Below are 27,144 nucleotides of genomic sequence, written 5' to 3'. Positions count from 1 at the left end.
TATTGTCAAAAAAATGTATTACTTTATTACAGTATGAATCACTATTGAACTATATGATGCCATCTCATCAAATAAAGTCTCCAAGTTAATTATTTTCATGGTTAACACATATACACAACAAATTCATACAACTAACACATGTACACATCAACATTATCTTTTAGAACGTTATTGTACTTTGTTAGATCAACATATAACAAGTAGTTAAAGTTAATTAGTTTTTATAAAAAAATTTCTTTTTTTAGGAAATTTGATTGAATAGGCATTGCTAGTTGCTGTAAGTAATCTAATATAAAATTATTCAAAAAAAAAAATTTTTCCTCTCCGTATGATTACTGATTAGTCGATAATTTCAAATCTTCATTTACAAACTCGAACTATAACATAAGTGTACAATAATAAACAACAAAGAAACAAATAGAAGATAACAAAGTAAATGTTGTTCTGATATATACTCACACAACCTTCATAAAAATGTTATTTGTTAGAACCGTTGGGTGTTGCTGAAATTTAGATAAATCCTTGAGAATGATGATTATGCATAGTATAGTACTCTTTTGTCTCATTGAAAAAACTACATTTGACCTTTCAAATAAAAAAAATTTGAAATAAATGTAGCTATTTCAATAAAACAGATAAATATATTATTATTACTTTATTATTATTATTATTATTATTATTTAACGAAAGACAATGGTGAAGCTAAGACACGTGGCACATGCTAGGTTCATTAGCTTGGATTATAGGATGTTCATGTATTTATGAGGTGGTCACATGATGTTAATGATTTTTGTTAATTACAATTTTTGAGCATGCTTGGGTTACGTTATTGCTAATTAGAGCACCTCCTTTTTCATGTGCTACTTAATTGCTCTAATCCTCTTCTAATTAATTAGGCTTAAAATGTTATCCAAACTCTTAAGTAGGGTAATTTGCCTTCTTCTACAATACTTGCTTATGCTGTCCAACAAAACTATGGTGTCACAAATTATTTTAGTTATACTCCATTTATTTTCATTTATTCTTCTTATTTATTTTTTTACAGATTCCAATACAAATTTAATAGTCAAATAATTTTAATTATTAGTTTTAAAATTATAAAAAGTTGAAATCTAAAAAGCATATATTATGACAAATCTATCAAGCTCTCACATAAAAATGTTTTTTCATATAGATCAATCACAGATTATAGTCAAAATTTAACACTAAAATTCGTAATATTTATTTGACAAAAATATATAAAAACAGAGAGTATACCGATAAGGGGTGATGTTAGATCATTTTGTTTAAATAACAATTTACAATATTTGACTTTCAGGTTGGATTATTTGATGAACTCATGCTCAATATAATGCAGATTTAGTCGGTAAAATAGCATGTGTTACATGTTTTTTATTGATTGAATCACAACATTAACATGGAAAACGTGTGAATACGGATTACAAATTAGTCTCTTTAACCCAACTAATCGTGCTCTTTATCTGCTATTTTATCAAAAACTCCATAAAATCCAAAATACACGCTGAAAATATCATACTGAAATATTTTCCTTTCAACAACATACACCAAAAAGCGGCAAATAAATTAGGCCCGCCCAATGACGCTCTTAATGATTAGCATCGTTACACATAAATAACGCACATCCTTTGTTCAGCATGAAGTAGTTGATCTTGAGGTAGTGAATAAGGACTCTATCAAAAAGACGGATTCCAGTCGAGCATTTGTCCTGCAAGCATAGGAACGATTTCTCCGGCTGGGAAAGATATACTTTCCGGGACTTTCCATGGCTGTTTTGTAAGCTTAATTCTCGACGTATTCCTTGGAAGGCCATAGAAATCAGGGCCATTAAAGCTTGTAAATGCCTCTAACTTGTCAAGGGCACCAGCCTGAATGAGCCAATAACACAATTATACAACAAATTTAACTCACAGTAATTGCAAGAAAAAACATACAAGTAAAATGATGCTGAATTTGCTGCATTTGTTAAGTTGGCCCACACAAGTTCAGTACTTAGCAACTTCCTCAAGGTTAGCCTGACACGGATTACTCGCTACAAGTCTGTGACCTCCTTATCTTCTTTGATAAGAGTATGTTCTACGATCATCTAACCCCCCTCAGACCCATAGAGTAAAAAAAGGCCGTATCACATCGCATCGGCATCGTTGTAAAGGTTTTCAAAATAAACAAAATGATATTTCTCGCATTGTAAAGGTTTTCAAAATAAACGAAAATGATATTTCTCGCATTGTAAAGGTGTAAAAATTTGTGTTTTGGGCCCTATCAAGGAATATCTTATGGTTTCAGCAGATATTTAGGCGCCATGATAACCACATCACTCCCGTTACCATGACTACGACCATTACCGTATTTTTACACTATGCTCAAAGCCTAATCATAGCTTTTATGAGCAAGATATATTGGGTATGATGAAAGTATGGATTACCGAAAGCCCAACGGCAAAAACAGGCAAATTATAGAGCATGCTATTAGAGCATGTAAGAGGATGATGCTGATGCTTTTACTAAAAGCTACAAAATCATGTTTTGGATCTCTAAACAATGTCTTCGGTGGAAAAACTAATACTATTTGGTCCTAAATCTATGTGAGAACTTTTGAGAGAAAATGTTGCAATTTCAATGGGACGGAGGGAATACTTCCATAGACAAAAATGATGAGATTTTAGGAAATAGCCTTTTCTATTCCCGATTATTTCATTTCGGGTACATTATAATTCGATATTCGACTTGAAAAAGAATAGACAAAAGGGAGGATGGTGCAACTTTTTCAAGTCGGTGGCAGGCAACCTGCCCATGAACAACTCTTGTTCGAGTGAGATTAACACTAGAAATCTTTGAGGTTGCATGCACTTAATCATGTTCCATGCGCACAATATAATCATAGAAGCATGGCATCCCATTCAAGATCATCGAATACAATAACATCAAGCAATCTGGTAGTGACTAGAATAAACTATTTTGACATACCTCTTCAAATACTTTGGCATACAATGATAGAGCAACAGGAGAATTGAAGATTCCAGCACAACCACAAGAACATTCTTTTGTTTTCCGTTCATGAGGAGCACTATCAGTGCCAAGAAAATATTTCTTACTCCCACTGGTTACTGCTGAAAGGATTGTCTGCCCTGTTTAAGGCGCGAAGCAAGAAATGTATATTAGGGGAGCAAATAATTGATAAGCTAGAAAAATAATTATAGATGAATAACCGATACACTAACTACATAATTTTATAAAAACAAATCAAATTTCAAATGTTTCAAATGGGAAATTCTATAAATTAAGACAAAAGTCTATTAAAATATAGCAAAATATAAGCTCTATAGATTGTATAAAGTCTTTCATGCGCCTTAGGAAAACTAAAAGAAATAGACCCTCTCTATGGAGAGTCAATTCTGAATTTTAATTGGTGTTTGGAAAAATAATAGAGACGACCTCTATATATTATAGTTATCATTATAAATGTAGACATGTCATACAATTCTTAATTGATAAAAGAACTAATCATAAATTGCAAAGTTTTAAGTATCTACTTCATTAACCAGGTTTTTCAAATATAAGGACCCATTCTAATTCTAGGCCCTAGATAAATGGCTACCTTGCCTATGATCAGGAATGACCTTGTATAAAGATGTGAGTTATAAAGCACTTACTCAAAGTTTCAATTCTACTATTTAGACCACTAAAGTTTACTTGATTTTGTGATAGTTAATCAATCATTATAAATTAATAAGGGGGGTCGGTTAAAAATACAACAGATGACGCGTTTGGACGGGGGGAGGCCACCCCGCCTCCCAGTGTGGCATGTAAACATTCAAAACATTCAATTAAGGCATGCAAAGCCCATATAATAAGACAGAATCTCATGTCAAAGCACCAAGAGAAAGATTCAGTTTCTGTTTTATCAGTTGAAACAAAGCACAAAATCAAATAAAATTTATACATACATAGGAGATATAGATGTTTATAATGTTGGAAAAATAACTCACATGTGATCTCACATCGAAAAATTAAAGGAAAGTTGACTAACATATAAGCTTGATGGGCTACTCCTCCTACTACCAATTGGTTTTAGGATGAATCCTCATCGGGTTTACGTGAAGCCAACTCTCCTCTTATGCGAGTCTTGTTGTACAAGCCTGATAACAAATTTATCATAAAACACATCAGAAAGAGCACATACGGTGAATTTCTCTTTTGAGCACCGGAAGACAATAGTTATGAGGTTGAAGCCCTCCTTGAAAGAGAGAGTTTCTATTCAACACAAGGTGCTGCGGTGTTACAGTTGCTGCTATAGTTCCTGATAAATGTAATGGAGCACAACAATGGAAAGTCGGATTGGAAATGCGAAAAAAAGATAAACTTTAACACTAAACAAAGCATCTTAATTATAGTATAGACATTGTTTAGAAACAAAAACACTAATATTACCATCATTGCATGACTCAATAAATTTGACAGCATCAGCTGTAGTGATATGCTCCATAACAACCTTAAGTCGTGGTAGTTTTTGAATTAACGGTCTTAAAACTTTCTCGATAAAAATTTCTTCCCGATCAAAAATATCTACATCAGGGTCAGTCACCTCCCCGTGAACCTGTAATTAAATGAAAATTGGTTCAACGTTTTTCACATTTGGACCAAGAGTTGATATACTTTATCCCCATGAACCTGAGAGTTCAGTTTTCATTTTTTTAAATGTCTTTTACTAAGGGGCCATTTGTATGGATCTGTCTCACGGTGAGACGGTCTTATACAAGACTGGTTGTACTCCAAAACATGTCAGAGCTATGTGGGAAAGACATTGCGTGACTTGCAACTAGAAAAAAGACCGAGGAAGTTTTTCATAAAGCTGACATTAATTGTGATTCCGTCAAAGCAGAAAAATTTAAATGTTTAAATTCACGATAAAAAGAAAAATTGATAGGTTTGAGTTCCATCACTTAAAGGGTCATAATAAACAACACAAAACCAGATTTATTTGAAGAACAAAATTGAAAATCAGCATTTATTAATAGTAATTACTTACCAAAAGTGGCATATTTTGCTCAGCCATCTCTTGAAGCACTGGAAAACACTTTCCAAAAAGATCAGTAACACCATCCTGTGAGTTAGTTGTTGCACCAGCAGGGTACAATTTGACAGCATAAACCACCTCACTTTTCTCTGTCAAACAGTTGCCACCAATCAAATATCAGAACAGTAAAAAATCAGACAATTCCAACCCCTCCGGTTTTGCTGGCATGGGCCATGACCCGGGTCATGAAAAATAAGTAGTATCTTGAACTGATGTTCAGTGTTTGAACCTACGACCTCCTATGCGCTTTGACAAAGGTGTTTCCAACTAAATTAATGGATTGCTACAGTTTTTTATTTTTTTGATGAAAAGGGTCTTTTAAAAGGATACTTGGATATTAATTTATACTCCCTCCTATTCACCACAAGTGTCACATTTGCTTTATGCACTCCATTCAATGCACTTATTCAATCCTTAATAACTCTAATTGTGCATAATTAAAAATTATGGAAAGTTGATATAAATAATCCTTACATTGAGACGAATCAAACAAGATCCCACTTGACTAAATTTTAACTCAGACTAATAATAAAATGCAAATTAAGAGTAAGAGATAAAATGTGCCTAAAAAGCCACTTGTGGAGAATAGGAGGGAGTATAAATTTAATTTATTTATGGATTTTTATTTATTTTCTCTCACACAATGAGAGTTCATATAATATTTACCCAGGTAATAAATTTTTTCTGGATTCGCCCACTAACAAACCAGGACACTACTTGAAAATTAAAATATGGCTGTTGGACACACATACTGGCAAGCTTGATCTCATTAGGGCTAGTATTATCCGTCAAATAAAGTGTCATGAGAGGATTGAAGTCGCTATTAGCAGGCAATGCTTTCATGATAGATTCTCGGTAAGCAATAGCAGCAGCTGTAGTAGTAATAGGAGGTCTAAGATTTGGCATGACAATGGCCCTTCCAAAATGCCTTGCACTGAATTACAGAAGTATACATCTCACTTTATGATAACCCACAAAATTGGGACACAAAAAAAAAACAAGTTTAGGACTTGCCTGTAAGGAGCAACTGCAGCGAGAAGGTCTCCATCACGGAGATGAAGGTGCCAATCATCAGGAAGCGTTAAAGTCAATTCCATCTTTACCAATTTGAAATTTCGCTTTGTAGACCTTCAGACTCTGAGAATAAGCAAAATTAAAGCCTATATAGAAATGCTTCGTAAGAATTGGTAACACGACAATTATAAACAAACTTTAAAGCAAAAGGAAAGTGTGGGTGCCGACATAAAAATAAGAGATCCTCATAAGATGTTCACCAAATGTTGGATTCAAATCAACCACATTCAAAGTTGAACTTTTTCTTGATTAATTTACTGTTTTATTGATTTTCATCAAGCTATTCTTAGAAAACGTCCATACTGCCTGATGAATGCCCTTATACAGCAACAACTACAAGAGCCTCCATTGCCTGATCTTTTCAAGGACGAAGAGCATTATGAACTTATTTAAGTTTTCGTCTTTACCATGACTTTCATGCTTATGTTGCTTGGTTGATTGGAATTTCTTATTGCAAAAAATTTTATGCATTTTCATGCCAATGTTACTGCTAATCTCCGTTGCCAAACTTTAGTTCCTTCCATTTCTTAGACTATGTTCTTTCATGTATTATTCGTATTTTTCTTTAATGTGCTTGGAATACAAGCTTAGCACTGTCATGCTCAATCTTGCCTAGCTAGAGTACATTGTCATGTTCAGTAAATTCTTTGTTTTTTCCCTTCTCGAAGTGTGGGGGAGGAACATCAAATGAGGAGAAGAGAAAGATAACAGAAGGGGCAAGGACCCATGTGATGAGGAGAGAGATATCATGAAGTTACAGCCAAAATAAGGAAGTATGCAAGAAATATGCACTTCCATACAAAGGAAAGTGTTGCGAGTAAAAAACAAACGAAATATTTAGTCCTGATCCAAACATCAAAATTAACATTATTTGCCTCTTGTGAAAGAGCCATTTTGGCTATTGGTACAAAATAGTGAGAATGCTAATAAAACTTTGATGTAATTTAGCTAGGAAAAATACTTGACAACGTTCATGATCATATATTACTATTTACTACTTGACAAAGTTCATACACACATATTACTGCTTAAATGTAGTATCAGGTGGTAGTGGGAAATTTTTAAAGAAAATAATACATGTTTGATGATAAAAACTTCATTATCATGAAAATAATACAACAAATTTTTTAAAGTTTACTCTAATACTTAATCTCATTACCAACATTTAGTAACAATAACCAAACGTCCCATTAGAGGTATGTAAGTAGTCTAACTATCCAAAACGAACTTCTAAATCCCTATGCATGAAGAATTGGTTTTGGGTTTTCAAATTCTATTTGATCTTAATCTCAACACCCTTTTTTTTCGGACAATCAAATCCTTCAAGTGTAATATGTTCCATTTAAGTAATAAACAACGGTCAATCCTCTAAAACTTATCAATTCAGTTCAGTTCAGCACACCTCTAACTCTCACATTTTCACTATTCTTTAATTAAGTTCACCTATATCCCAATTTGTCCACTTTAGTTGAGTTCACTCCATTTCAACAATTTTCAGCCCCAGAGAACAAGCCATAAACAACTAGTAAATAATCAATCATTATTTTGCACCAAAAAATCAAACAAATCCCAAATAATTTCCCATTCAACTTTTCTTTCAAAGTTCCCTCCATTAAAAGTACCTTAGTATTAGGCTACTAGCTTTAGAAAGGTAAGACTAGAACAGGCTCAAAATAGCAAAAGAGCAACAACTAATTCCTAATGAACAACAAACTTTCAGTCATGTTTCAAAATCAATCTTCAAACAATACCAAAGCTTCTTACAAAAAGATGTGTACTGAGAATCGGGTCTTATTTAGTTGGAGAGCAAGTAACACTTTCCATGACATAACCTAAGTTTGATTTTCACCTAGCCATTCATTTCCTCAGCCTACCCTATCATCAAAGATGTGTACTAAAATCCTAAAAAAAACATGTTAAATGCTCAATATTGTTCCACAAAGTTGACAGTTGACCAAAAGCTTAGATTATGTACATATTATTACATCATAAACATATAAACGACGCAGTAAGCATAATTAAAGAGCATACTTTAAATTTCTTATACTGAATGAGAAGATTGAAGTGTTTACTCCATCATCTAAAAATGCCAACAAATAATATTGCAAAAAAGAAAAACTATAATCAGTCTAAACCAAAACTGGACTAGTTAATCTAAATTTTCCATTAAATTCCTAAATTTACTAACAATAAACATGTAAATTAAACTACTTATTCCATTTTCCATTACAAATAACAAAACCCGACAAAAAAATTAGAGAAAAAAAAGAGCATTTCTTAGAAAGCTATCAGATTGCAGCTTCAATAACGCATGCAAAAAAATTAATTTTGAGATGAAATCGAATGAACCCACAAAGGATAAAGATTCAACAAGGGGGAAATGGTGAAACTAACCTCCAAAATTGCTCAATCTGCAATGTATAATTGAACTGGTTGAAGGAAATGGGTTTAAATTGAATTAAAAATCAGTGAAGAAAAGAGAAAAATATAAATTAATGGAATGAAAAGAGAATATATTCGATTAGGAATTAGGGTGAAAGTGTTTTTAATAAATTGAAAAGAATAAATAAGTTGCTTATGGATGAAAAAAGAATCAATCAAATAAAAAATAGAGAAGAAGATTTGGAAATACTCCGTGGAGTGTGCAGTGTGGTCTTTTGGATCTGGACTCGACGGGTCGACGGGAGAAAAGAGTAGTCGGAAACGTGAAATTCATGGGGTATTTAGGGTTTTTTATTCGTGAAATCTTTTTACTTTAATCGCATACTTTAATAGTATTAACTTTTTATAATTTTTAGATGTGTATAATTCAACATATAAATGAACAAAATAACACATTAAATTGCGTAAAAAGTCAAATAAAGCAAGTATAATAGAATGATGGAAGTAAGTTTTTATTATATATGCAGCTAGTTGGTTTTGGTGTTGTACTAAATGCCAAATATAGTCCACTCTATATGTTTTTTTTGGGTGATCTAGGGTTTTGTTCTAATGATTTTTTTCCCATCCTATTAACGACCATTTCGATCTTTTATATTGTAGTGTTTTGATTATTTTAGTAATAAAGTCTAAATTAACAAAAAAATGGCGGTTGTGTTTTTGTATGGTTTATGTAAATTATTAATGAATAAGTTTTGTGAATATCTAATAGACAATTATGTAATGTTCTTCTTTTTCTGTTTTGAGAGAATAGAAAAATAAATAAATAAATGTACTTGTTCTATTCTATTCAATTACGTACTGATTGTTGTTATGTTGCACTGAGATTGCAATATTAAGCCAATCAAAAATGTTGAAATTTCAATGAATTAAGGAGAGCAATGAAAAAGAACTAAATGGAGTAAGTATAAGTTAAAATTTTGCTTTAAAGTTATGATTAAATAAAACTCAAGAGTATGAAAACATCTGATAAAATCGAAACGATATAGGAAAAACCAAAGTGCCTTTTTTATTGTGTGCTTGTCTTAAATTTGATTATGTGCTTGCCAATGCTAATCCTTCTATTTTTATACAACAATCTAGAAAACTTATCCTTAATCAAGGGGTGGAAAAACTCCCAACAAACCAATCAAGTGTAAGTAATCCTTTATTTATGTTGATTAGATTGTTAGAGGATATAAGATAGGGATTACAATTTTAGCTATTATTCTAACAAATTAATTACTCTAATCAATAAGTTGAACACCACATCTTGTCTAAGCCTTAGTTACATCTAAAGTTGGCTACACGAATACCCAAAGCAAAAAATTTAAGAAGCTTTCAAAAATTTTAGATGTGATAAATAATACAATAGTTCTTTTTTTTTAAAGAAAATACAATATTCTTTTTATTTATTATTGTTGATACTTTACCTACTTTATAAAAAACCATTAATAACTCATACTAAATAGCAAAAAATATAAATTATTTTTAAATTGAAATCAACCCTATACAAAAAAGTCACTGTTTCAAAATTAAAAAAAAAACTTATGATTCTACACGATAGCTCACTTGGTTTGCACTTGCTAATCGACGACCATGCCGCTCCGTGAAGAAAACTCTATATAAATTAGGGTTTTTTTAATGAACAGGTAAGTAAAAATATGATACAAACTTTCCACTCTAGCTCTTATTAAAAAAAATCAATGTTCACCTTTGTGAAAAATATCAATCACTCCATACAAATTAAAATACAATCAAAATCAAATTACATAAAATTAAAAACAATGAAAACAATTTATAATAATCATTAGTAACTTCAAACTCTCCAATATCCCATGATCAAAATTGAACAATAACTTGGGAAACACCACCATTTTCTTCAATCCAAGGCAAATCAAACACCAACTTGTTCTTCTTATTAGACCACTCAAATTGCACCTCCTCACCATTAACAATACACTTCTTTGGTGCCTCATTTGAGTAAGCTAGGAAACTCCCAACTCCTTTAACCTTCATCTTAGCACTCAAGTCCTCAAACTCGAGTTCTCGGATCGTTCCTCCGCTATTAAACATGTTGGTTAAGCCAATTGACGCGAACCTAACAAATCGTCCTAATTTTTTGATTGGAACAAAAGTGAAAAGCTCGAAAGATGAAGGGTTTAACTTGACTTGAATTGGGTCGGATTTGGGTGTGACTAAGAGAAGTGAGTCTTTTTGATTGATGTAGACAGCATACTCCTCAGCACAACCCATCTCTATGCCTTGTAATGTTTGGTCCCACTCTATGTCATTTACATGTACTAGACCTTCCATGGTCTTGTAACATTCCTTGTAGCCCTTAATCCTTCTTTCTTGTCTATCCCACCCTGCTCCTTGGCAATTAAATGCTCCAAGAACAGCACCATACTTCAAAACACATGATTGAACAATAGTTAGTGTTATTGTCTATGATATTAGACAAAAGAAAATGTGAAAAAGTCGCAAAATGCTATCAGTTATATAAAAACGACAAAAAAACTTTAAAGTAGAAGAGATTTGTCATTGTATTTCAAAACTCTTTCTCTTCGAAATTACCTACAAAAATCAACCTCATAACTCGAATAAACACCTGATATTTATAGTAATGAGTTTCAAATAAACTCCACCAAAAGTTTCTAAAAATAACCTTAGAAAAGTGCAATACCTTGTTGAAGTTCCATATTTTAAGAATGGTTTTTTGATCAAAGAGAGGATTCTCGAAGAGAACATCCCTAGTTGGGAGTGCAAAATGCTGACATTTAGGGATGGTTCCATCAGGGTAAACTAGCTTCTTAAGAAGATCAAAGTCATGGCCTCCAAGAGAGTCACTAACATAGATTGGTCCACCACAAATGGCTCGAGATCCAGCATGAAACTTGGCACAAACATGATCACTTTGGAACATATCCCAATCAGGATGGAAAACTTGACCCATCCATAAACTGTTATATGAGCAATGGATCATATGTACTCCTTGTAGCCAAAACACCCCATTTGGGTCTCCATTTGGGTCTTGGAACCAAAAATCATCACCTATTTTAATTCATTTTTAACATTAGAAATATCATAAGTACAAGCAAATATGCCTCAACATTAGAAAATTATATTGGAATGTTTGATGTTAGGTATAAGGAGGGTTTTATGCAGCATCTACACTTCTAACCCAAATAGCTCTTTTGTGAGGGTGCGTGTTAGAATATATAACATATTCTATTGATAATATAATTATTGGTAAAGGAAAATAGTTTAAGGAAAAGTCCATTTTTACCTACTCTTCCCATGGATATTTGTTTGGTTCCAAGGAATAAGAAGTCATTGCATTGCTCCATGCTAGAAAGAAGGTTGGTGCCTTTGAAGTTCTTCCTTAAGGATTTTGATAAACCATTGTAATATTTCTTTGCTAACTCTACCCTTCCTCCAAATTGCTCTGAAACATATTCAAGTGTCTGCAATTTTAGCCAAACAAAATCAGATAAATACTCTTACTTACATCCCTATGTTAGACATAATGCATCAACTATGAGTTTAATTTGATGATTAAAACCTTACTCCATCATACCCTTTAATACAAAAGTTTTAGAGGGGTAAAAGTGTAAATACAACACATGTCACATAGATGGAGTGGATCAAATTCAAACCCATAATTTGAGTTTCTAACATTTCTAACCATAAGCTCAAGCTTAATTTTAGATTCTATTCTAACCATCAGGTAAAGCTTAACCGTCAGAGCCTATATTACTCGAACTCTTCATTTTATTTCATGTACCCATATTTGATCCTTTATGCTCGAAAATTTGCATAGCACTTAGACACTTCATTTAAGATGTAAAATTAAATATTTAAACGTATCCGACACACGTACCAATATCCGATATCAATACCCGAGTCTAAGTAACATAGCATCAACTTAATGTTGTATAAATCAAACCCGAAACCCAATTCATGTCAGTCACTAAACGACATTAGAGTAATGAAATGTTATCGTAGAAGACAAAACTAAAAAGAAAACATTATATAAAACAGTTTTAAGAGTAATGAATCAAATACTTACATGAATGACATCAACCTTAACACCAGTGATTCCAACACTAGAAAGGTAAGAATGCATAAAATCATAAAATTCAGCAGCTTGATCAGGATGAACAAGTCCAATTCCACCTTCAACAATTTTATCCACTGCAAGATCATCCATTGTTCCTGCTAAACCAGGTGACAATTTACAAGGTATTACACTTACATTAAAATGTGTTGTTTTAGGCCTAACACCCCCCCAAGCACCACATAGAGCATGCCATACCCAAATATCATCTAAACCCTTAAACTTACTCTTAAGATCCTTGGTAAAAGCTTTCATTCCACATTCCTTTACTTCACTATTTTGATCATTTTCACTACCCTTTTCTCCTTCTAACAACCCATCTAGTTCTTGCTTAAGAACTTTAATCTTCTCATCGAGGGTGGACAGATCGGGTGTAACACCCGATTGAGCCACCCTCGCTCGATCTTTCTCAGCATGCTCGATCTCGATAGCTTTCGAGATGATCAATTTCGGTTTCATAGGGTTGTACGGGGGGGAATTAGGCCCTAACAACGACCCACCTTTGTAATTTCTAAACTTTTCTCCTTCATTAAATCTATGAAGTCTAGCAGTCATTTGCTCCCCACCAAGAACAAGACCTTTTCTATCTTCATATGGGTTATCATCATCACAATTAATACTTTGCCACCCATCATCAATAATCAAAAACCTAATTGGCAAACCCCCTTTTGAAAACTCATCTACCCCATGAAAAATACCCTTAGGTTCAACTGATAAATAAAATGCATCCCAAGTACACCAACCAAATCTATCCATAATTGTAGGGGTACCCTTCTCTTCTAAGAGACTAAATGTGTTAAGGTATACCCTTAAAGCACTAAATGCCTCTTTCATTATATTATAAGGGTTATCACATACATGAACATAAGCTATAGCCTTAAAAATTGATTCTTTAACATTACTAGAACCACTTTCAGCACAAATCATGACATGCCCATCATCCCCAGGGTTAAGGGCAGCCCTAAAACTACCCTCAATTAAGGGCACAATAAGTACATATGACCTAATTTCAGGGACATCAAATAAAACCCATTGAGTTTCCATTTGTAAATCAGACCCACATTTTCCTACGCATTGAGTAGACCACCATGTTTTGAACCTAAAAATGCTTAGGAAATTCCTGTCATGGAATCTTCCTAAAGAGTTCATTACTCTATGGGCGGGTTCTTCGACTTGAAACCCGAAGAACCCGCCTCGATGAGAGGTGGATTGTACCCTTTGAAGGATAGGAAATGGAGCATCAGAATCAGAGTATTTACAAATGGAGGAAAAATCAGTAAAAGAGACATTATTTGGGATTTCAGACAGTAAAGTTACACCTTTAACAGTAAATTTCCCATCTTCTGATAGATCAAAATATGGGTTTAATGATTTGGATTTGATTAAGCTAATTGGAATAACTGGGTCATTTGGAGGAGCCATTGAAAAACAGAAAAACCAGAGAAAAAAAAAACAGAGGGGATTATATCATAAACAATAAAGACACAATTTTTTTTAGTGCAAAGAATAAATTAGTGTCTGAAATGAATTTGTGTGTGCTATATATACAATTAAACAAGAAATTATGAATGAAAATGGGTTATTTTTCAAAAAAATGATTAATGATTTTATAACAATTTGAACTATTAAGAAGGGAATTAAGGAGGAATGTGTTAATTAATAATTTATGTGATGAAATTTTGCGTTGTAAGATGAGAGGAAGCCATAGGAATGTATAAATAGAGATGTAGAAGATGAAGTGGGACCCATTTGTCAAAATAAACTTATTGGAGAAGTAAGATTCAAAGTTGAAAAGAGAAAGGTTTTTCTAGATGAGTAAGTGAACATTGGTAGGAGTATTATTTTAATGGCTTCTTTTTATGGATGTGCGTTGGCTACCTAGTAGGTGGTAGGAGATACTGGAACATATCATGGCATCATCATGGGACATGGATCATCATCATCACATAATTACATGGCATTTATGATTTATTTGTAATTAATTAATTATTAAAGTGAGTGCTTATTAAGATATTCACTAACTTTTTTGATAACGGTATTGGTATATTTTTTTTTCCTCCCCTCTAGATTCTTTTTTGGGCGAGACTTATTGAGATGATGATTATTATTAACATAGAACCTCTAGCTATGAAATTTTGTCATTTTTTTCTTTTTAATTCGTCTGATGAAATTTGCGGCGTTTTTAATTTTGATAATGACTTATATTATTTTCATCGATACATTTAACTTTCTTTTCATCACATCCATACATTTCTCTTAATATTCCACAATATTTATTTCTATTTCATTTTTTTATTTTCTACATCGAGTACCTATAAGACAAATTTAATAAAAGAGAGTATTGTGTAGCAATTTAAAGAGACGAAAATAATAAATATAATCAAGATTCAAGAATGTCTCCTTTTGTCAATAGTTATGGAGTATTTTATATACAATAAATTTTTTAGTTTAATTTTATTTTTTAATAACGGTGATTAAAATATTGTTCTGACTCTTAAAACATGGATCTATTTAACAAATAAATAATAAGCTCTCGTTCTTTAAACATAAACACTAATCTAAGTGATTACGTACTCAATTTGGTGAGCTTTGTAGATTTGTTTGTTGTTTGTTTAGATTATTTATTGCTAATTTCATTCTAACTATTTGCAATTTTGCACTATTATTCAACTTCATCAATTGTATCAACCATTTATTAATGAGAAAAGTGTTAATATTAAATCATTAAAATTATTTTTATTATTACCTTATGAATAAAATTATTTTGTTTAAATTAAAATTATGGGTAGGTATTGATATGAACACAAACAAAGCTTATAAATGAGAATACTGTTACTACCTTTGGAATTAGGTTAATATAGTGTGGAAGTATACTAGTACTAGAATGTTCTTAGCAAACAGCAAGATTAAGTGACACGTATGCACTTCTTTATTACGTAACCATAATACATTAATTCATCATTCGTCCATTATTTAACGTAGCTTAGCTCACACACTCACCCTCATTTTTCCATACTTTTATGTAATAAAAATATAATGAAAATTTATAAGTAATAAAAAATAGAAAAAATAATGGATTAATGAGAGTCAAATGAGCATACAAAATAAAAAAACACAAATCCGCGAGTAAAGAAAATTATAAGACGAATTGGTCAGAAAACATTTGTCTTCTTTATAATGTGAGACAAATTCAAAATACTCTTCGTCCCTCATCATATACTTTGTCCAAGTACTTCATCTAATTATCCCCATTAATGTAGGTCCAAAGTGGAAGTAAATAACCAAACAAACATAAATTACATTAAATAAATAATTTATCATAATTTTAAAAAATGTTTTAATAAAAATATATATTATGTAGCTAGATTAATCTTAATATGAGCATGCATGTAATTTATTAAATGAACGTAAGTTATATAAACATAAATAAATGACATAATTTTTTTTACCTCTATTATTATATTTACACAATCTTATTTTCTAGTCTTTCAGTTTTTTATGAATTACAATCTTATTCTTCTATTATAATGAGAATAAAATTTAGATTAAATTGTTATATAGAAGTATTACAAATAAATTATATAACAAAAATAATATGGATTGTATTTATTACAATAATTTACCCTATCTATTTATTATACAATATACTAATGAAGAAACGATTAAGACACATGTCGACTTTACAATTAAAAAATTTTCGCTCTTTTCAATTTCTTATTAGGAAAATATTTTTTAGCATATCAAGTAATATCTTTTTGATTAGATTTATTTAATTGATTTGTTACAAAAGATTTTAAAACTTTACCTTATTTACTAATTTTTTTACCATATACAATCATCTAAAATATGTAATATCTTTTAATTACAATGGATAATTAACGAATAACATATTAATTATTTATGTAAATTATTAATTTTCATTAAAAAAAATTTGTAATAAATTAAGAAAAGAAAATAATTTTGAAAGTTTTTCATAGATAATCTTGTATATTACTTACATAACTATATTAAAAAAACTGCAAAAGTTAAATAGATTACACATTAATTATTTAAGTAAATAATAATTAATAATTAGGAAAAGATATCGGTAAAATTTCAAATGATAATTTTATCTCCTATATTTGACAAGTTTATAATACATAAATACTTAGATTAAGTTATATGTTAATTATTATAGTAAAAAAATATATTCTTTAGGCTTAAAACTTATTATAAGGTTTTTCAAAAACATTTAACATTTACATTATTTTTATATTATTTTTTATGTGTAGAAATTTTCTATTATTTTATGTAAGTACTTATAATCTTATTATTTAGTGCATAATTTTATGATTATGTTTTATATAGTACTCCCTCCGTTCTTTTAAGTTCTTTCATTCACCTTACTATAGACCATGGAGGGAACGGGTAGTTTCATTAGTTCTTCCACTTTAAAATATTTTCTATTTTTAGAAAGTTTTTATTCCACTTTTACCCCTTAAAACCCCCCTTTTCTTTTTTTGTACCCGGAATAATCTTTCTGATTCTTTAATTGTCTTGGGCGTTGGGTTTTCAATATTACCCCTACTAGTTTCTTACTCTTCCTCCTCCTTTTGAACGGTCATTTCTCTCTCTCTTCTTGAAAACCATTTTCATGGCTTCAAGTGGCCTTTTCCCCCTGTTTGTTCTTCATTTATAGTGCATTTTAACTGCATTAAAATGTAGATCGGTTTATTCTCATCATTTTGAGATTCGTTTTGTTTGTTTTGGCAAAGTTTTGAAATGGCATGCCCCCTGTTCTGGAATCCACCATTATCTTCTTCTTGAACCTTTAAGTCTTTGCAATGGAAAGCAACGAATCTAAGATTGACTCTACAATTCCTTCATATCTTTATGATGGTTTATGCGATTATGGTGAGTTGTGTTCTTGTTCCCTCCATGGTCGTTCTCATTCTTACTCAAATGAAATTTTGAAGTGGTCAAAACAAGAGCTTGAGGCATATCACAAGTTTCTTGAAGATGATGCCATATCTTTGTTTCATGAATCTCCACCAACTTCTCCTTCTGTTGAAAAGGAACCAACACCAATAATTGTTGAATGGATGTGTGACTCCCCATCTGAATTAAATCCATTAACTCCAAATAATGTGAAAGAAGATCAAATCAATTGGTTGTCCCTGACACTCCTGAAGATGTTATTGCTTCTAGGGCAAAATTGCACCCCAAAAAACGTGTCTGATGATTGTAAGGTTATTCTGATTTTTCGTTTGTTTTTTTTTTTTGTACTTAAATTTGACATATTGGAGATGGTTTTATGTGTTGTTGTTTGCTGCTGGATTATGATGATCTTTAATTTATGTTTGATGAAATTTTGTTGATATTGTGTTCTTATGTTTATTTTCTTCTGATTTATGTTTAGGTTTATATTTTGGGGTTTTTTTGGTTCTTACTATTGGTATTATGTTGCTGTTTGCTGTATATTGTTGATTTTTTTCCGATCTGATTTAAGGGTTGATATTTGCTGCTGGTTTCATGTGTACAAGCCCCTGTGATGTCAATTTGTTGAACCTCTAAATTCTGAAAAAATTACTTTAATTACTTTGTTGAGTAACATTTGGTAAACCAAAACTCGTCACTTGATTTTTTAGCATGTTCAGTTACTTCATTTGTTAATGAACAATTATAATCTGAGAGGTTTCATAACCTCTATGAAGAATCAGGGGGTTTTTTTTCTGAAATTATGTAAAATAATAAATGACTAATCCAAAACATGCACAATAATCATTAATATGGGTTGTGATTGACAAATTGTTGCTCCTAAGTTTTTAAAGTTACAATTTTAATGATGATTTGAACAAAATAAACTGAGGGGCTTTGATGTTTGTCATCCTTGAGTTTCTTCAATTGCCTGATCATAAGCTTCTTGAATGATCTCTGTTGTTTGTGTAGCATCCTCATTTTCTATTAATGCTTGTGTTTGTTGCTGATCCCTGTTTGGATTAAGAAAAGCTACAGCTTCTCTAACCAATTGTGTTAGGATTCTCACTTGAATCCTTAACCTGCCATTGTCTTCTTCGACCTTCTTTCCAAAGAGTGGTTGTATGTAGTCATTAAACCCCTCAACTTTTAGAATCTCATTTAAATGGTGTTGTAATGAAATCCACACATTAGTTAAGGTTTTTGAATGTAACTCTCCGAATGCATCCTCAACCGCTGTGATTAATTCTGTCATGTTTTGGGCATCTTTTTATGCACAAGTGATTGTATGCTCCTAAAGAAACTCAAGTCTAGAATATTACAATCCGGACTATTAGGAGGTTGTTGAGTAAGAATGAAAGTTAAACCCCCTTGCCTATTGTGTTGTTGCCATATTGGATCATCGTTTGTGATATGAACCCTTGCATTATCTTGTTGAATAAAAATAATAGAAGGTCCTTCACTTGGCCATTTTCTTAGTATAGTCGGAATCAATTGTTGTATGAGCATACTCCTATAAACTTCTTGATTAACTGATTCGGTTGGTTTAATTTCTATTGAACCCCTTGGTCGATTCTTTGAGTCTCTTTGTGCTGCCACCCTATTGATGAAAGTGAAAATTCCAATTTTCCCATCAAACGTACATTTGCCCATATGATTCCATCTAGGCCTAGCAACGGCCCCTAAGAACATGGCCTTAGGTATGAACTTTGAGACTTTGCTGCCTTATATAGGACCTTTTCTTTGTGTGCTAAATAAACTCTTTGCGTTTTCTTGGTTAAATAAAACCACTTCTCGTCAATGTGAATATAATCGTACATTACTTTGTAAATCGGGTGTCTTTGAATGGTGTGTTCTTGGATAAGGCTCAAAATCCACTCCACCCTCCTTATTTGGTTGGCATCGGTTAAAGCCGGGTGTAGTGGATTTGAATGAGCCTTTATCTCGCCTCTTTTTATCAACCTCCACACCGTTGACGGTGCCAAATCTAAACATGTTGCAGCATCTCTAATGCAAGTGCATTCGCCAATGGGTCTAGACTCAAGTAAGTTTGGTGGTACGACCACTCTTTTTCTTCCATAATTTTTGTACTTGGATTCCACAATGTATGGTTTGTTTGCTTCCTTGGTTTGCATTGCTCGTTTCCATTAATCTCAGATGGTTCTCTGTGTGTAGCCGTATTTTTGAGCTATGCGTTTGAATGTACCATGAGGAAGTGAGTCACTAACTTTTAGTGACAACATCTCTTGGAAAATAAGTTGCCTTAAATCATTGTTGAGTCTTGGCTTAGGCTGATTTTGTTGTTGTGGTTCTATTTCTTCCATATTTTGTGGCTCTTCTTCTGATTCAGAATTGGACTCCGGAGCGTATGAATTCGATCCAAAGTACCAAGCCCCCTGTTGCTCATCTTCACTTCCTGAAGCTATTGAAGGCTAATGATGCGATGATCATTTTCACAAACTGTTTGGCTACTGTTTTGGAAGATATTTGAAGAATTTGTGGACTGTTAAGAAAAGCTTTGTTGCTGATTTTGGTTTTTAGAAACTGTGAACAAACTGAAATTTGTTTTCCTGGGTTACGTTGATGAAGATAAGTGAAGGCTTTGTGGGCTGTTTTACTAATCTGTTTTTGATTTTTGAAGCTACTGATCTTTGAAGCTTCTTAAATATGTTTTGAGGTACTGTTAGGAGGTGAACAAACTGAAATTTGTTTTGCTAGGTTACTTTGATTAAGATAATTGAAGATAATTAGTGAACAGCAGCCTTTATATAGGCTAAATTGGAATTCGTAAGGTCATTTTTCCAGATTGTTTGATGTAATTTCTTATTAGAGTACATGTAGTTGCTGATCCATGTTAGTTTAATTTGGCCAATGCTGATTTTTGTATGTAATTTCTGATTTTCTGGTTTTTGTATGGAGGGATTAAGTTCCCTCCTTTTTTTTAATTGTAGAGCTCCAAACTTTCCCAATTTGGAAAGTTGGTTAATTTACCTCCATTTTAAAGTTCTTTTTCATTTTTAATTAATTTAATAAAATCAATTTCTTTTTTGTTTTACTTTTATTTATAATTATTTTCTCTCTCATACTTTCAATACAATTATTACTTCACACTACTATTTAATTAAAATAATACTCACTACAACCAAAGTTTCTATCTTTCTTAATATTTGTGAAAACCCAAAGTGAAAGGACTTAAAAGAAGAGATGGAGTAATATATTAATAATATGTATCTCAATCTAATAGTAATACTTTTACAGTTTTCGAAACAAACTAATTTATAGTTTCAATATACTAAAGAAGTTAAGAGTCATAGAATAACTTAATTACACATATAGGATTACTAATTTTTTATTTAAATAATTTATAAATCGTACTTGGCATGGGAATCTATCTAGTTAAGCTATAAAACATATGATATTTCTTTGAAAATTAGATTATCTGGTTATAGTAACAATATTTTTCCAAGTCATCTAAAAGATGAAGCCTCTCCCCACTTGAGGGAAAAAGATATTAGGGTATGGAATTTATAAGGCACTAGTTCCTCTTAATTTGATACATTTTTTTGTCTGGTCTTATATTTTCTTTATCACGTAGTTATAGTCATCAATTTAATATTTCTGTATAAAGTTAGAGTTCGAAAAAAGATAGTAAACAGATCATTTCTATACCTTTTTTTTATAAAAAAAAAAAAAGAAACACGTAGTCAATTAACCCACAAAATAAGTATTTCTTCATCATAGTATCTACATATCTATTTCAAGCACTTTTTTTAGCCGCTACTCAAAATAAATAAATCAACAATACATATAATATAGTAAAATTATTTTTATTTTAATTTTATTTTTTAATTGCTTTTACTTATTTATTTTATCTATATGTATTTTTTATCTTTCCTATTGCAAAAACTTCTCTTAATCTTTTTCGAGTTGGGAGACTCTTTTGATCGCGCTCTTCTTTATGAGTATGAGTTGTCAACGTCCTTCCCTCTCTAAATCCTAACCATAGTAACTAAATCCTAATCATAGTAACTATGAGCGAAATACATTGGATTAACAATACTTTCATACGCTTAAACTCAAACATTCCAGACATTTCCTGCATGTTGACTTTGTTATACTACTTTAATAATGAGCAAATAAAAGAGCCACTGTTTTCCTATCTTTTTTGAATTTTTTTTTTCTTCTTGTTTGTCGTCAGGAATTAATGGAATGCTCTTTTGTTCCTTTCAATTTATTATCTTTAATTATTTGTATGTGATTTACACATATATATTAGGAAAAATAAAATCTTTAAAAATAAAAAATATATTAATATATTTAAGAGATATAAAGTAATTATGATTGTATTGAAAACAGATAAAAAAATAATTTAAAATAAAAATCATTAATGAAATTTTAGGGATGTAACCGTGTAAGTGGCTGCTCGAGTTACAATGCGTCACCCCTTAACAACGAGTAAATTATTTGTATTAATCAAACTTAAAGAATCATTTATCAATATAAGTGGTTCATTTAAGTAGGGTTTACAGATTGAATATATGAAATTTTAGCATTTTGAAAATAGAAAAATTGATTTCAATTAACTCTTAATAGTATACGTGATAAATAAAAATAGGTACATAACTACGTGAACTATATTTTTGAGTATATTGTAGGTTGGGTGATAAAAAATGATTATTATTATTTTACCTAGTATATTCCGTTCATAATAACTATAATCAGAGTAATTATCGTGATTTGTGAGTAGTAACAAAGTGACTAATTAGGATTTTGGGTTCACTTGGATTGAGTATAAATTTTTAAGAGGTAAAAAAAATTAAATTAGTGAAATAAAGTTAACTTGAGGTACAAATGAAGTAATTAAAATTTTTGTGAAAGATATAGAATGAGATTAAACTAAAAAAAATGAATAAAAAAGGATAATGATTTTTCTAATTTGAAGAAATTATTCTCCCACCCTCCCTTAGGGTAGATTTATACCTCAATATGAGGGAAATAATTGTTGTTTTATCCATTTTCATTACCTTCTAACCAATTCTTGTACCTCTAACAATCAAATTCATAATTTTCTATCTATTTAACTTTGTTTTCTTACTTTGATTTTTATTTACCCCTTAAATATCTACACTCAATTCAAGCGAAACTCAGACATAATAACTAATAAGTAAACAAGATTTGGATAGTGGGTTGTTTGGTCATCAGATCACTCAACTCATTGTGGTTATGACAGAATTAGTTGCGAATATTGTAGATTTCTCTTGAACATTCTGTTGGGCCGTTAAGTATGTTTCGTTTCTTCATGTTTTTGCATTTTTACTTACCCTAATTCTTAAATGAAACGGTCTTACGGTGAGACCAATTCTATTAGACTGGCCCAATATATATTGAAACGGTCTTACGGTGAGACCATTTTTATTAGACTGGCCCAATATATATTTTTTGTCTTAGAGTGATCACTTATAATGTTAAAGTGATTACTTGTAATTTTAAAAAATTACTTTTTATAGTTTTAGAGTGATTACTTATAATCTTAAAAAGATCACTTATGATCTTAAAGTAATTAATTAAAGTAATGAGTTAATTATACAGACCCGTCTCATGGTGAGACGATCTCGTACAAAAGAGATTGTTGTCCTTAATGTTAAATATAAAACAGTTTTAATAAAGAATTTTGACTTTTTTAAAACCATCTTGGCATCTCAATATGAAACGTGTTATATATATGAACTAAATAGTTCAGTTAATATAAATTTATATTAAAAAGAAAATCATTAATTCGTTATTTTGTAACGTCTTATTTTGACATGGTCTCACATAAAAGTAGTTTTTATTTTTTGAACCTTTAATTTCGTGTTTTTGGTATAAGTATTTATGTATTATACTTAAAAAATTTATGAACAACTACTCTAGTGACAAACACTCTCTTAATGAAACAACTTTAAAATAAAGAATTTATATTCTCATATTTTGTATTAATTAGACTATTTAACTCATATATCAAATCTACTTTAAAGTAAGATCGTCTCATATGATTATTTTTGTATTATGAAATTTTACTACTAGATGAAATTCTAGCCAAAACAATTTAATCCAGGTAATATAAGAGAAAAGAAAACGAAAAATTTTATTTGGTTTGTTTTCAAACATTTTAAGTTTTTAAAGATTCGCTATAATATTATTTTTTAAAAAATTTGAAAATAAAAATAAAAATATTTCTACCCTTCTTCCACCTCCACTGGTAGCCGCCCTAGGGTCGGACACAATTATTTGATTATCTAAAAATCTAATAATTCGATTTGATATTCAATTTTAATTTTAGGATATATAATTGATTAAAAATCCAGTTGGGAATGGATATCCGACTTGAAAATATAAATAACTACCAATACATAAGTATTAGATTTCAAACTGAAATCTGATTATCTGAAATAATTTTTGATATCCAATATTGTATATTTTAGTTGATAACATTTAAATCAATTTTGGATATTCGAAAGTAATGAGCATAAATTTATGTAGAAATCATTTCCGGGTATTCGAAAGTGCTAAGCATGATATTTTAGCTGTTTTATACAGATAAAAAAATAAAATTATAATAAAAAATTTCTTACTCCTACCGACTAACCAACATGTATTTGAGTGACATGATCGGACGGTCTATCATACTGCTTTCCAGTCAGTGATAAGTTATTAACAAATTGAGAATTTTTTATTATTAATATTAATTTTTTTTTTATAATTCAAATATTCAATCTTTTTCATATTACTTTAAGAAGTTTTTAAATTTATAGACAGTGACTATACGTAATAAGTTATTAACAATTTAAGAAATTTTCTCTATTGGTTTTTTTTTTTATGTAATGCATTATTTATATGTTTATTTAGAGATGTAATATCAAATATTTACAATAATAAAATTTTTTAGTTGTATTATTTTTGTCACCCAGTCAATGAGTTGTCTTTTGTAGTTCTACGTACATTATTTTATTTTTCGGTATTATTGAAATAAATTTCTAATATTTGCTTTATATACTTCTTTCGTTATGTTTAAGTTACATAAGATAATGATATTTTATGTGGAGAATTGACAGCATGAAGAGCAAATAATGTGAAATGAAGGAAATAATCATTAAGGCCTATAATTTATCTTTCACTTCTAACCCTTATAAACTCAGAATTAGCCCTAAATATAATAATATATTCCAAATGCTCAACATGTCGTAACATTACAAAAACAAACATACATCATAAGGTACAATACAAGTTATTTTCTTACCTAAAAGCTCATAATCATAAGCAGGGGATACTATAAAATGAATGCATGTGCATGTGCACGTGCACACATCCATGCAAGGCTTTTAGAATGCCTAACTAACAACTACTATATTATTGATTTGAGCTTTAAAAGGATGGTGATTTGGTACTGATCCACTTCTTGATTTCCAATTTCCATGACTAATAATCTCTCTCTTAGTAACCACCACCTCCATGTCCTCCTCCTTGTCCTTCACCTGCACCACCTCCATAGCTACCACCTGTACCACTACCAACACCGCCTTCATAACCACCACCATATCCTCTTTCATGGCCACTTCCATAACCACCACCATATCCTCCTTCATGGCCACTTCCATAACCGCCACCAATGCCTCCACCTACACCACCTCCGTGGCCATATCCACCGCCCCCTCCGCCTGCACCACCTCCGGGGCCATATCCACCACCAACTCCACTTCCGTGCCCTCCTCCAATGCCACCTCCATATCCCCCACTAGCACCACCTTCGTGACCATATCCGCCACCAACTCCGCCTCCAGCTCCACTTCCATGACCTCCTCCAATTCCACCTCCATAGCCCCCACCAACTCCACTTCCATGTCCTCCTTCATAGCCACCACCGGCCCCTCCACCTACTCCACCGCCAACACCCCCACCTTTTCCTCCTCCATAACCACCACCGACACCACCTTTGTATCCACCACCTTCATGGCCACCTCCTATACCTCCTCCATATCCACCACCAACTCCACCTCCATGGCCACCTCCTATACCTCCTCCATATCCACCACCTACACCACCTTGATGGCCACCTCCATAACCACCACCAACACCACCTTTATGGCCACCTCCATAACCACCACCAACACCTCCTCCTACTCCATGACCTCCTCCATAGCCACCCCCAGTGCCACCTCCTGCACCACCTCCTCCATAGCCACCACCAATGCCTCCTCCTACACCACCTTCATGACCTCCTTTGTAACCACCTCCTATACCACCACCTTCATGTCCACTTCCATAGCCTCCACCAGCACCGCTGCCATAACCACCTCCATGCCCTACTCCAATACCACCACCATGACCACCTTCGACGCCACCTCCATGTCCTCCTCCTATACCACCTCCATGACCTCCTCCTACTCCACCTCCATAACCACCACCATGACCAATTCCACCTCCATATCCACCACCTTTACCAACACCTCCACCATAACCACCTTCTTCACAACCCTCCTTACCCACATTGGTTGTTTCTTCCAATCTCCTTCCTTCCACTAACCCTACAAAGAAAACCCCAAGTGTCAACACTAGAACAGACATCCCTAAAGCTTTCCAAAACCTCCCCATGATTTTAACTCACTCACTAAAACACACTCTTACACTTGTCCTTTGATTAATTGCATACAAGTTCATGAGAGTCTACCCCTATTTATAGGAAAATAAGGGTTGGAAAACGACAATACTATCATTAACCCTACCTCGGAGACATTATTTTGATAAGGATATATGTAGTACATAGTATACTAGGCTAACTATGACCTATGAGAAATGCAAATGTGGAATTGTGTGTGGCAAACAGCCAGCGATAACTAAATTTGAAACTGATTGCCATAGTTTGATTAAAATAACTAAACATTTGATTTTGGTGACTATTTTAATTCAATTTGATTAAGAAATATTACCTACACACACCAACTTTCTACCCACTATAAGACTGATAAAGTTGCTGGTTGCTACTCTTACCCTATTAGGTATGTAACACTTCAAAATGCATGATACGTATTATTATTATACACATATATATTGTATCTACATTTTAAATTCGAATGACTATTATGAGCTAGTAGGGTACGTTTTAGAGTATATAACATTTTCTAGAGCTGTAATTCCTACAGTAAGATATAATGATTCAATTTTACTGATTTCGACCTTATTCATTATCGATCATTCTAATAACAATATTGGATGTAAGTCTGTAACTATCAATTTAAGCTTTTAGTTGAGTTACTTTCTAGCTGACAGAAAAAGTTAACATCTACTTATATCTAATGATTTTTTTATAAGAAGATTTAGAGATAGATAGATTTCAAAAGCTTTAAAACTAGGAAATGTAAACGTACACTTAGTGGTCGCTTGGATTGAGTATAAATATTTAAGAGGTAAAAAAATCAAACTAGTGAAATAAAGGTAAGTGGAGATGC

The 27,144-nt window shown here is 31.8% G+C and overlaps 4 protein-coding genes across 6 annotated transcripts; all 4 read right to left on the bottom strand.

The window, feature by feature from the left end:
* Positions 1 to 1,358: 1,358 nt before the first annotated feature.
* On the bottom strand, positions 1,359 to 8,846 carry LOC130799864 (dihydroorotase, mitochondrial-like). 3 transcript variants are annotated; one of them, XM_057663134.1, is made up of 8 exons: positions 8,563 to 8,846; positions 6,109 to 6,254; positions 5,847 to 6,028; positions 5,047 to 5,183; positions 4,449 to 4,614; positions 4,201 to 4,317; positions 2,985 to 3,145; positions 1,359 to 1,886 (listed from the first exon to the last, which is right to left on the bottom strand). In XM_057663134.1, exons 2-8 carry the CDS (start codon positions 6,189 to 6,191, stop codon positions 1,695 to 1,697), a joined length of 1,038 nt encoding a protein of 345 aa, XP_057519117.1. In that variant the 5' UTR covers positions 6,192 to 6,254; positions 8,563 to 8,846; the 3' UTR covers positions 1,359 to 1,694. The 3 variants fall into 3 exon arrangements, with proteins under 3 accessions (XP_057519117.1, XP_057519115.1, XP_057519118.1); XM_057663132.1 differs by having other exon boundaries at positions 6,109 to 6,231; XM_057663135.1 differs by lacking the exons at positions 5,847 to 6,028; positions 8,563 to 8,846 and having other exon boundaries at positions 6,109 to 6,233.
* Positions 8,847 to 10,057: 1,211 nt separating this feature from the next.
* LOC130800081 (stachyose synthase) lies at positions 10,058 to 14,530 on the bottom strand. The gene is made up of 4 exons (XM_057663433.1): positions 12,659 to 14,530; positions 11,876 to 12,053; positions 11,273 to 11,640; positions 10,058 to 10,995 (listed from the first exon to the last, which is right to left on the bottom strand). The coding sequence occupies exons 1-4, from the start codon at positions 14,126 to 14,128 to the stop codon at positions 10,429 to 10,431; spliced, it is 2,583 nt and encodes an 860-aa protein (XP_057519416.1). The 5' UTR covers positions 14,129 to 14,530; the 3' UTR covers positions 10,058 to 10,428.
* A 4,383-nt stretch (positions 14,531 to 18,913) lies between these two features.
* On the bottom strand, positions 18,914 to 19,797 carry LOC130800272 (uncharacterized). The gene is made up of 2 exons (XM_057663729.1): positions 19,451 to 19,797; positions 18,914 to 19,331 (listed from the first exon to the last, which is right to left on the bottom strand). The coding sequence occupies exons 1-2, from the start codon at positions 19,795 to 19,797 to the stop codon at positions 18,914 to 18,916; spliced, it is 765 nt and encodes a 254-aa protein (XP_057519712.1).
* A 5,335-nt stretch (positions 19,798 to 25,132) lies between these two features.
* LOC130800271 (glycine-rich cell wall structural protein-like) lies at positions 25,133 to 26,290 on the bottom strand. Its single transcript, XM_057663728.1, has one exon. It carries the CDS (start codon positions 26,288 to 26,290, stop codon positions 25,133 to 25,135), a length of 1,158 nt encoding a protein of 385 aa, XP_057519711.1.
* Positions 26,291 to 27,144: the final 854 nt, after the last annotated feature.

This window comes from Amaranthus tricolor, chromosome 14 (genome assembly GCF_026212465.1).
Source record: "Amaranthus tricolor cultivar Red isolate AtriRed21 chromosome 14, ASM2621246v1, whole genome shotgun sequence".
Lineage (NCBI taxonomy): Eukaryota > Viridiplantae > Streptophyta > Magnoliopsida > Caryophyllales > Amaranthaceae > Amaranthus > Amaranthus tricolor.
The sequence above is the reverse complement of the archived record's forward strand: the minus strand, read 5'-3'. Positions and strand labels throughout refer to the sequence as shown.

Bases quoted from the DNA above. Each gene is read 5' to 3' on its own strand.
- LOC130799864 (XM_057663134.1), bottom strand. From the start codon at position 6,191: ATGGAATTGACTTTAACGCTTCCTGATGATTGGCACCTTCATCTCCGT. The intron at 4,615-5,046 runs GTAAGTAATTAC...ATTTAATTACAG, and splicing joins AGCAAAATATGCCACTTTTG to GTTCACGGGGAGGTGACTGA. The intron at 4,318-4,448 runs GTAATATTAGTG...TACATTTATCAG, and splicing joins TATTGAGTCATGCAATGATG to GAACTATAGCAGCAACTGTA.
- LOC130800081 (XM_057663433.1), bottom strand. From the start codon at position 14,128: ATGGCTCCTCCAAATGACCCAGTTATTCCAATTAGCTTAATCAAATCC. The intron at 12,054-12,658 runs GTAAGTATTTGA...CTAAAATTGCAG, and splicing joins TTAAGGTTGATGTCATTCAT to ACACTTGAATATGTTTCAGA. The intron at 11,641-11,875 runs GTAAAAATGGAC...GAATTAAAATAG, and splicing joins AATATCCATGGGAAGAGTAG to GTGATGATTTTTGGTTCCAA.
- LOC130800272 (XM_057663729.1), bottom strand. From the start codon at position 19,797: ATGCAAACCAAGGAAGCAAACAAACCATACATTGTGGAATCCAAGTAC. The intron at 19,332-19,450 runs GTTTTATTTAAC...GGCCGTTGCTAG, and splicing joins ATTCACATTGACGAGAAGTG to GCCTAGATGGAATCATATGG.
- LOC130800271 (XM_057663728.1), bottom strand. From the start codon at position 26,290: ATGGGGAGGTTTTGGAAAGCTTTAGGGATGTCTGTTCTAGTGTTGACA.